The sequence below is a fragment of the Erpetoichthys calabaricus genome, chromosome 3, assembly GCF_900747795.2.
Source record: "Erpetoichthys calabaricus chromosome 3, fErpCal1.3, whole genome shotgun sequence".
Taxonomy (NCBI): domain Eukaryota; kingdom Metazoa; phylum Chordata; class Cladistia; order Polypteriformes; family Polypteridae; genus Erpetoichthys; species Erpetoichthys calabaricus.
In genome coordinates this window covers 36,750,586-36,760,772 of record NC_041396.2, presented here as the reverse complement: position 1 = coordinate 36,760,772, position 10,187 = coordinate 36,750,586, and the positions used below count along the sequence as shown (strand labels likewise).

General features: G+C 41.0%; 1 protein-coding gene across 1 annotated transcript; it reads right to left on the bottom strand.

The window, feature by feature from the left end:
- Positions 1-510: 510 nt before the first annotated feature.
- LOC114649236 (olfactory receptor class A-like protein 1) lies at positions 511-9,108 on the bottom strand. The gene is made up of 2 exons (XM_028798739.1): positions 8,993-9,108; positions 511-1,486 (listed from the first exon to the last, which is right to left on the bottom strand). The coding sequence occupies exons 1-2, from the start codon at positions 9,106-9,108 to the stop codon at positions 511-513; spliced, it is 1,092 nt and encodes a 363-aa protein (XP_028654572.1).
- Positions 9,109-10,187: the final 1,079 nt, after the last annotated feature.

The window sequence follows — 10,187 nt, the reverse complement described above, 5'->3', positions numbered from 1 at the left end:
TGGCAGGATGAATGGCTAAAGATTACCGGAAAGGTGCTGCTTGTATGGAGGCTGTAGTGAATCTTTCTGGACCCTGTGTTTTTACTTTTTAATAAATTTGTTCGTTTAAAAAATGTGCAGTATGATAAATACAGTATCTTTCATCTTTACATTTTTATGTCACTACAGTACTGTACGTGTAAGAATTCAAAGTGCTGCCCCCTAGTGACTAAGACATTCCAATGTAAACCAGAAGCCTTCAATTTCAGCCCCAAGCCTTGACTTGCTGTGTACCCCTAAGTGAGCGACTTCACCTGCTAAAGCTCACATTGTTAGAAGATGGAAGCTAATGACTTACACAATTATTATTTGGAAGTTGACTTGGATAACAATTCAGTTATGTGTAAGCTTTGCTACCAAGGCATTTCAACAGCTATTCCACCCTGGAATTCAATGTCTTTTGAACACCATTTTTATTACCATTTTTCAATGGTTTCTTACTCATGTTTCCTTTTTTTAAGAAGCCAAGATTTAGACTGAAGAAGATGTGCTTGGAGCTGAATGACTAAGTTTTGTTGTTCTGGTCATCTTAATTTTGGCTTTCACCTTTGGATTGGTGATGATGACCACCACAGGGCAAACTGAGGTGTAAAGGGAAGAGAAGAAGACCCGGAGGTCTGAAAGAAGGGGCGCCACCCTGACGATTGTTAGGGAGTAGAGCCAGATGGCATTGTCAACCCCAAAGAAGATGACATACAGGATGACCAAAGTGACCACAGCTCGAGAAGCCTTTGTCTCTGCCCTGGCACCCGTTGAACACCGATCTGAGCTGCGGATGCTTTTGACTTTTTTACCATGCTTGTAGAGTAGGATCACAATATAAAAACTCATGACCGTCATCAATACTATGAAGACAAAATCCTTCCAAAAGTTTGAGAGACCAGTGCCGAGGTAGGCAGAGTAATCCGTGTACCTGACAAAGCAGTAATCTAAATTAAAGGTGTACGGTGGAATGGTGTTGTTGACCAGTTTGGACACGGCATACAGGATGGTGTGGACACTGGTAATGGAGCAGAAGACATAGAGGCACAGGAAAATGTGTGGGAGATACTTTGGAATTCTGTGTTTCAGCGGGGCAAGGAGCTTTGAAGATGCAGGTGCAATAAGTACAGCTTGGTAGGTGCTTAGTAAACAAGTGAGGCTGATGGAGAGCCCACGTAGGATACGGAAACAAAGAAGACTCAGCTTACAGCCCAAATCATCAAACAAGTTTTGGTAGCCAAAGGCTGCAAGTGTCTGTGGGATGCTGCGAACAAAAGCCACCAAGAGGTTGACCAGAGCCAAATGGCACAAGATGATGTCAGCTGTCATGAGTTTCCCTTCGGCCAAGAAGCTGCAGAGGAAGGCGCTGCACACAGCCAGGTTGGCAGGAATGCTGATGACAGTAAGGACGAGGAAGCCGGCAGCTTTGACAGCGGGTCCTCTGTCCATGGTGATGACTCTGTGTCTGTAAGAAAACAGAGGAAGCAATCAGTCTAGTCTCACGATAAAGGCTGGAGTCTGCGATCTTTGTCTGGAAGGGCTTCATTCCTACTAATCCCTCAATCAAATGCTAAATCTTTATCTCTCCATATAAATAAAAATCAGTTTGTTTATTTGCCAACATGCAAAAAAATGGCTGAACTGATTTTAATAAAATTTAGCATATTTGTTGTTGTTGGTCCAACTTAAAACATAGGTTATATATCATATAGAGAAAAGGGATTATAATGGAAGGGAGGGGGTACCTAAAATCCAGCACCAACACTGGAACTACAGTTCCCACCAGGAAGCAGAGTTCATTGGGGCTGATGGGAAGATATCTTTAGAATGTATCAAGGTTTGTGGTGGTCAAAGCATGGACTCCTTAAAGACCTTGGCACCTATGGTATTCTCCTCTCAACTAATCTGGATTACAGTTTTCGTGGGATTATATGTTTTATCCAAGGGTATGTTTTTTATTTTTTGGGGAGGTTATATTTAGTGATGCTGAATTTCCAAAACACTGCTATTCCCCATTTATTTATACCTGGGCCACACCAGTTGTAAATAAAATCATACGCTGTTAGTATGTGGGCTTGTTTGTTCGCTAACCCCACAAAAAAGGCTAAACTTTGCTTTTGTTATTGCTGTTGGTCCAACTTGATATGTATGCTACATGGTGTAACACAGAGACAGGTTATAATGGGAAGGAGGCAGCCTAATATTCAATATCAATGTAGGGACTACAATTCCCATCAGGCATGAGGAGTGTGCTGGGGCTGATGGGAGTACAAATACTTCTACTGGCCAAAGCAGGATCCCATCTAAGATGGCAAGTGAAGTGTTTTCTTCTCATTTAATACAGGTAACAGTCTTATTGTCTCACTGGACTACAACTTTTGTTGAGGAGTACATCTTGTTGTCTCATCGTGGGTTATGTTTTGCCATGCTGAATTTCTAAAAGACAGTTGTTTCCTATTTATTTATTCCTGGACAATGCTGAGTACTTTTGTTAGTCTATTATAAGCTTCTACCTTAGTTTAGGTCCATTGTTTAATCTCATATTTACTGAATTTAGCTATAGAAAGTAAACAAATCAGCAATTTCAGATTTCTCTAAAATAATTGAAATTATCTTGATTAGACTTCTTGTTTTATTTGCAGTTTTCACACCTCTTGGATTCACTAAGGCAACAGAGACTAAATAGTCTCAGTTTTTACCTTTCACCCACACCACCCCAGAGTTTTAATTCCCTAAAAACAGAGACTTTGTCAAATGATCTCCAGACCCCTGTGCTCCCAAAAACACTGGTTCAGCATTTCAGTGTGGTTGGGTGAAAACAGACAGTTTTGAAAACACAGGCTCTAATTGGGCTGTGATTTGTTTGCATTTATTACCCGGCTCATCCCTGATTGGATCCTGCTCATTACAACATCTCATTCCCTGATTGGTCAATCTTCACAGAACAACGCCATATTCTAGCATAACGGGCTAGTTGCTTCTCATGGAGCTTGTTGTGTTGCTTAACTGTATGCATCTAAAATTACGTTTAGTACTGTTTGAATGCTGTGTACATGTCATGTGCAAAAGGCAAATAATTTACTGTTTGCTATAGTTTTGCAGTAAATTTCATGACTGCTGACATTATTATCCCTTCAAGGATTTTATTTGCCGATGCACGCATTTTCAGTGTTAGTGAACTTATATATCATATGTATTTTCAGTCATTTAGTGTGGACACTGGTAAGTTGTTACAGTAAACAGACAGACAGAAGAGCAGCTTCAGCGACAGACTGCTGTCACTGTCCTGCTCCACAGACAGATTGAGGAGATCGTTCCTCCCCCAAACTATGCGACTCTTTAATTCCACCAGGGGGGGTAAACGTTAATATTTAACATTATACATAGTTATTGTCTGTTTTTTTTTTTTTTTTTTTTTTTTTTTCACCTGTATTATTATCATTCTTTAATTTAATATTATTTATTGTATCAGTATGCTGCTGCTGAAGAATGTGAATTTCCCATTGGGATTAATAAAGTATCTATCTATCTATCTATCTATCTATCTATCTATCTATCTATCTATCTATCTATCTATCTATCTATCTATCTATCTATCTATCTATCTATCTATCTATCTATCTATCTATCTAAACTCTATGAAAATGCTAGTGAGATTGTTTTTAATACTTTTGTTTATGTACACTTGCCCGTACATAAACAAATATATAGATTAAGGACCCTGCAACAAACTGGTGCCACGTACATAGTTTGATACTGCCTTCCGCACAATGCTGACTGCACAACACCATGATTTGGATTAAGTGGGCTGTCTATCCATCTATTTGAAAGGACTTGAGAAGGCCCTGGGCAAAGAAGGACATGCAGCCTGGGTGAAAGTATTTAAAATTCATCTAGATTGTAACAAAGTAGGCCACTTACTGGGTGCCAGGATTGTTTGAGAAATCCTGAGGATACGTTAAGTGTAAGGTTAGATGACCTCCAGACCAGCAGACTCAGAATGTGTTTCCAGGCTGGGAGAGCAGGTCCAGGGTTGCCCCTTAAAGACGGCAGGCGGTGTGAGGGCTGTCTTGGAGACCTTGCCTAACAGTTCCAGAATCATCAATTTGGTGCTGGAGCAAATAATCAGCTGGCATGGTGAACTGTAGTGAACTGCTGATGGTCAGATATGAACCTGTTTCTAAGTTAGACACTGCAGGTTTGCAGATGAACACCGTCAATTCACCAGAGTGCAAAACTGCAAATGTGATGTGAGATTGGAGTAAAAGAAGAAATGAGTGTCTTGAGGTATTGTGAGGTGGGCAAGTGGACGAGTCTAAGGACAGTGGGTCTCAAGTGGGTCAGAATCTTGGGGGCCCTCAGCAGCTGCAGGTTTGTATCCTAACCAGTTTTTTTCTTTTAACTGCACCTCACATTGGCTTTGAGGCTAGGGATTTGCATTTGAAGGTTGCCGGTTCAAATCCTGTAAATGCTAAAAATGACTTAACTTCGTTGGGCCCTTGAGCCCCTAACCTGCAATTGCTCCATCCTGGGTATGACGTTACTCTGCATGTTGGCCCTCCAACCTGCAGGGAAAAACCTGGGGGTTGGTGGCAGAATTGGCACTCCAGCCACCATAAAAAACCTCACACTGTTCCACTCCATCTGAATAGTGTGGTGCTGAGATGTCACTGGTCATATGGCTGCACTGGGGTCCTAATCTGGGATCCTGAGGTGGCTTGTCATGTGGTTGGTGCGGCAATGTGCTGTATCAGTGCGTGCTTCTAACCTCTCCTCTCACATTTATTAGGAAAATTGTTACTTCCCAGTTTCTTTGATTTCATGTCAAACAAAAAATTGTAAAACTGATGATTATTTAGAATTAGCAAGCACTACTGTTTGCTACCTGAGGATAATGAACTGTTTTTGTGCTCGATTAAAAGCCTTCTACCTTGATGATTTTCTTTCCACTTTTCTGGGTGTTTGGGTTGTTTAAGCCGTTGCTGACTAATGAGCACCCCGGTGGGCCTGACACTCAAGTGGGCTTTCAACATTTGCCGGCACCTGTGTCTTTTGCACTCTTAGTAATTTATCATTATTAGGAAACAATTAAGGGAGCAAACATTACAGAAAAAATAGAATTAATAGGAAAATAACAAAAGAGAATCAGGCATTTACAATGATGCCAATATACCGTACAAATGTTTCTACATTTCTTAGCAACATAATTCCTACACTAGTGTACTTTTTAAAATTTATAATAAGAAAGAAAAAACTGAATTAAAAGGAAAATGGCTCATTAATTATGAAACTAGTTGGAACAAAAGCCAAAGACTGAACTTAAAAAGCACAGGACTTGAATACATGGGGGTGCTGTAGAGGCAGCAGGACTATGCGGTTTGGTGTTCTGTCCTGTTTTGGTTTTTTATATCTCCTTACCACTTTGACATCATTTTGGTTGGTGGGTCACTAGATGAGTGCCCTCTCTGGTTTACAATGCCGGCTGTATGTATTGTCCTGTTCAGGGGCTGTTAAGTGACATGTTGACCGCATTTCAAAGGTTATTAAAAACCTTGTAGAATGAGCAGTGAACTGAGACTATAGCTGATGGTCTATGGGAAGTGGGACTTGGGTGGACAAATCAGTGTTTTTCCAGTTTAGCTGAATATGTAAGTAAACCTTCTGTTTAAAGGGAGGCGGGGATCCTTTTATCTGCTCTAAGCTGGTGAGGGCAGACAGTCATGTTTAAGTCATGGATTGGAGATGGAGACGTGCTGCTAAGGTGGGCTTTGGCCAGCAGCACTGGAGGTAGCAGTGAGTGCAGACATGTTGGCGTGATCTGATCTTCCAGTGAAGATGACATCCCTCAAGGCCATAATATCGGAGGTGTACATATATAGTTCATGAGTTGTTTTGTGTTAATAAACAGTTAGAAAACTTTATTGGCCTTCTCAGTAATTTCCTTCCTTTGGACCATTGCACCTGGGGTTGTGACAATATATATATGCAACAGACATTATTAGTAATGACCAATTTATGACATCTGTTCAATATTTTCCTATTTTTTAATGCTTACAAGTTTCTTTCAGAAACAAAAAAGTATATATTGTAACCAATAGGAGGGGGGGTGCCACTGAGCACCAAACTCCAGTCACAATCGGGCCCAAAACATTTCTGGGTTCAAACAGAGGTTTCTTTATTTCTCATAGTACCTTAACCACAACCACATTCCAATGAGCAATCCTCTCCCTCTCCTTGCACTCCTCCAGGTGAGCTTTGTCTGCTGCCTCCCGACTGTGACTTTGACTTTTATGTTATACCCAGGAATACTTCCAGTGCCGTAGCATTTCACAGTTTAAGCACTTCCAAGCCATGGGGAAGCTCTTCAAAACAGGGGGTCTTCTCCTGGCAATGCCCTTTGATGGTATTTTGGGAACCCATATGGCTGCTAAAGCTCACATGCAACCCTTCTGGTGTCCAACCTGGGACCATGCCAGAGAAGCACTGCCACCTGTTGTACTGGGTGGTGAATTGTCTTTGGTAGACAAATCCCCCAGTCCATCCATTAGTCTTCGTACCCTACTGGGATTAGAATTAGACATCATCCTGCCCTGGATGTACCTCCATCCATGCTGTCCTTCTGTTATGGCCTCTTAGGTGGATAAGATATTTTTCATCCAAGTTGAGATGCCTCTCCATTCATTATGTCATCTACAATATACATTATCTAATTCTCAAAACTTGCACAATCAATCAAAGTCAGGGCTATAAATGGCCAACGCCTATTCCAGAGATATCAGGTACATCTAAGACAACAACCCTGGATACAAAACAAGTCCACAGCAGGGCATACATGACCAGTCACACTGCGGACAATAATCGGCAGGTAACCTCACTGGCATAATTTTGGGTTGTGGAAGGAAAACCAGAGTAGCTTGGGGAAACCCACACATAGTGAATGGGCAAATAAACACAAAAAATGACCAGTCACTTGGCATAATCTGGCATACTGGATCTGTGAGGTACCCATAATAACCTCTGCAGTGCTATGCTAAATAAAAGAAGACAAAACTAAACTTGAATTAAGCAAACGCTGAAGTGAACTGAGAATGGCACAGTAAATAGCCACATTTCAAGATAAGCATCTGTAAGAATTCAGTACAGAGTGGTTAACGAACCGTAAGGAGATGTAAAGGTAGAGATCCTGGGCACAAATGAATAAATATGCATGCTGCTGCTTGGATGATCACTATTTTCTGCTTTGTTTTGCCATCTCTTTCAACAGAATGTACATTTCAAAATGACCTTATATTTAAACAGAGAGAATATACAGAGAGTAGCTAGCATGACTGTCCAGAAAATATCTGTTTAAGTATGTATGTCTGTGGTTGTGTGTGTATAATGGAATGTGCCAGGCTCAGGGCACTAACCACCTGCAACCATGAAGTGGGTTAAATGGGTGTGTGAATATCGTTTTATGCTTTAAATGTATATACTGTGTGTGTGTGTGTGTGTGCAAATATATGGATTTGATGCTAGGCAACTACTGGTTTTACATAACATGTCCTTCCCTGTACCCATGCGGTGATACATGCCTATATATTATATATTATACACATAATACTGTGTATAAATATTTTAATAAATGCCTATACCTCTGTGTATATTACTGTAATTTATTCCATACTACAGATTTTTGTTATTGCATTATGTCAGATCACATAACTTTTTGGACTATTTTGTTAAAAAACCTCCAAAATAAAGTGTCCTGCACCCTGCCTACCACCTTATGAATAATGGCATTGCTGGTGAAATGTGGTCACTTCCCAAATCTCCTGGCCCGTCCCGAAGGATGTCTATTTCTCCATTTTGACTTGTTTGCTTCTCGTAGCAGCCCTTTTTCTTGTTCATGTAGTGACTGCTCACCATCCCCTCTGTTGAAATTTTCCAAGAACAAATTTCAAAGGCCTTCACTGCTAACTTAAGTACAGTCCACAAAGTATTTCACTATTTTTTGTTAATTATAACATACTATAGTGTTAGTAAGATTGTGTTTTTGAGTATCTAGCTCTTTCACTAAAGATGATAAGTGCTTGTCTCCCTTCTGACATGGTATTTAGATGCACTTTAAATTCTTCTGGTGAAGGCCGGTCAGCTTGTAATGTGTATTATTGTGTGACGCGAGTCTTCTTGAACAAATTTCAACAGAGCAATTAAGTTAAAAACTAAAGCTGTTACACTAGGAGGCGAGTGTCATTCTGTAAAGATCTTACCTGCGTTTGTGACCGAGTCAGTCCGCCTGCTGAGGTTGATTTTTTCCTCATTCCTGCGTTCATTTATTTTTATAGTTACTCAAATACGTCCGTCCCTGGTGAGGGGTGTGTATGCTGTGATATGTTCTCCTCTCCCAGAGGAGCCCCACAGAGACAACAGTGAGCGAGGGCACAGTAAACACAGAGGACTGATGGAGGGCTCTGGAGAGGCCATGAGAATGAGGCCTATAGAGACGGCGAACCTGGCAGCCAAGGATTTTTACCAGATATGTTTGGTCTTGGCAGTTAAACCATTTAGTCAATTAGTTGTTAAAAATAAGGGCATTTGTGAAGCATCCTTCACAACATTTATTTAACATAAAATAAAGTTAAGAAGAAGACATGGACAAATGAGAAAACCAGTCGATAGAAGACAACTAATGCATTAATTCTATAGACACTCTGGGAATACCTTAACTAGCCCAAGACTAATGGCGGGGTGGCTTATCCATTTGCTCACATCCCTCCTTATTCTTCCTCAATGTCCTCTGGCCTCTCTACCTCCAGCCAGCCAAGTTTTTGTTAATATAATCATTCATGTCCTCTGGGCGAGGTGACTTGAACAACCCCATGGGGACACTTTCAGATCACCCATGATAGCACTCTGATATCCATGAACTCTTGGAAAGTCCGTATTGTCTAAATGAAGGGACAGGAACCCCTTCAGGTAGTTGGCTTACCTGCCATCTAGCAGCCAGAAAGTGTTTGTCTCCAAAGTCTTCCTTCTATCTGTGGATTGTACGGTGGTCTCAGGGTCAGGAATTTTGCTGATGATGGTGCTGGTGAGTGGTAACATATTGCATGTTGGTCACACCTGTAAGTATGAAGTTCATTTTACTCCGGACGCATGAAAATAAACTTCATCTTGAACATGAACTACCTTAAGTTGTCTTCCCTTACTTTGAAACTTTTCCAGTTCTTTCTGTCATTTCTCCTTACGATATATGAGGGGGTTCCAGGGCATGCAATGCATAGAAGTAAAATGGTACGACACAGCAGCACTCACAGTTCAGTGCTGTCCATCTTTACATGTACCAAGCAAAAGTACACATTTTATAATGCATTCAGAAAGTACTCAGACCCCTTCACTTTTTAAATAATTTGTTATATTGCAAGCTTTTGTTAAAATCATTTAAAGAAACTATTTCTGTCAAGGGACACTTAATACCCCCAAAATGAGAAACTTAAAACAGGATTTTAGAAACAAAAATGAACATTATTCACACCCTTTACTCAGTACTTAGTTGAAGACCCTTATGTCAGTGATTCCAGCTTGGAGTCTTCTTGGGTCTGACACACCATTCTTTTCACATGTAAATTTGGAGATTTTTCCACCATCCTTCTCTGCACATCCTCTCAAGTTCTGTCAGGTCAGATGGAGACTGTCGGTGGACAGCTATTGTCAGGTCTCTCCAGAGATGTTCTGTTGGGTTCAGGTCTGTGCTCTGGCTGGGCCACTCAAGGACATTCCCAGAGTTGTCCCTAAGACACTCCTGTATTGTCTTTGCCTTGACCTTAGGGTAATTGCCCTGTTAGCAGGTGAAATGTCTGCCCAGTCTGAGGTCCAGAGCACTCTGGTGCAGGTTTTCATTAAGGATATCTCTGTACTTTGCTTATCTAGTCTCCCAGTACTTAAACCCATAGCACGATGCTGCCACCACCATGCTTCACTATCAGAGTGTTATTGTGCAGGTGATCAGTGGTTCCTGGTTTCCTCCAGGCATGATACTAATCTTTTTCATCAGAAGAGAGAACCTTTTTTGTCACAGTCTGAGTGTCCTTTAGGTGCCTTTTTGCAAACTTCAGACAGGCTTCCTCATGTCTCTTACTGAGAAGAGGCTTCTGTCTGGCCACTCTTTTCCAAAGCACAGATTG

What these genes read in the sequence shown, in the direction of transcription:
- LOC114649236 (XM_028798739.1), bottom strand. Translation starts at nt 9,108, where the DNA reads ATGTTACCACTCACCAGCACCATCATCAGCAAAATTCCTGACCCTGAG. An exon ending in TTCTGGCTGCTAGATGGCAG is followed by an intron (nt 1,487 to 8,992) that starts GTAAGCCAACTA and finishes GTTTTCTTACAG; the next exon opens with ACACAGAGTCATCACCATGG.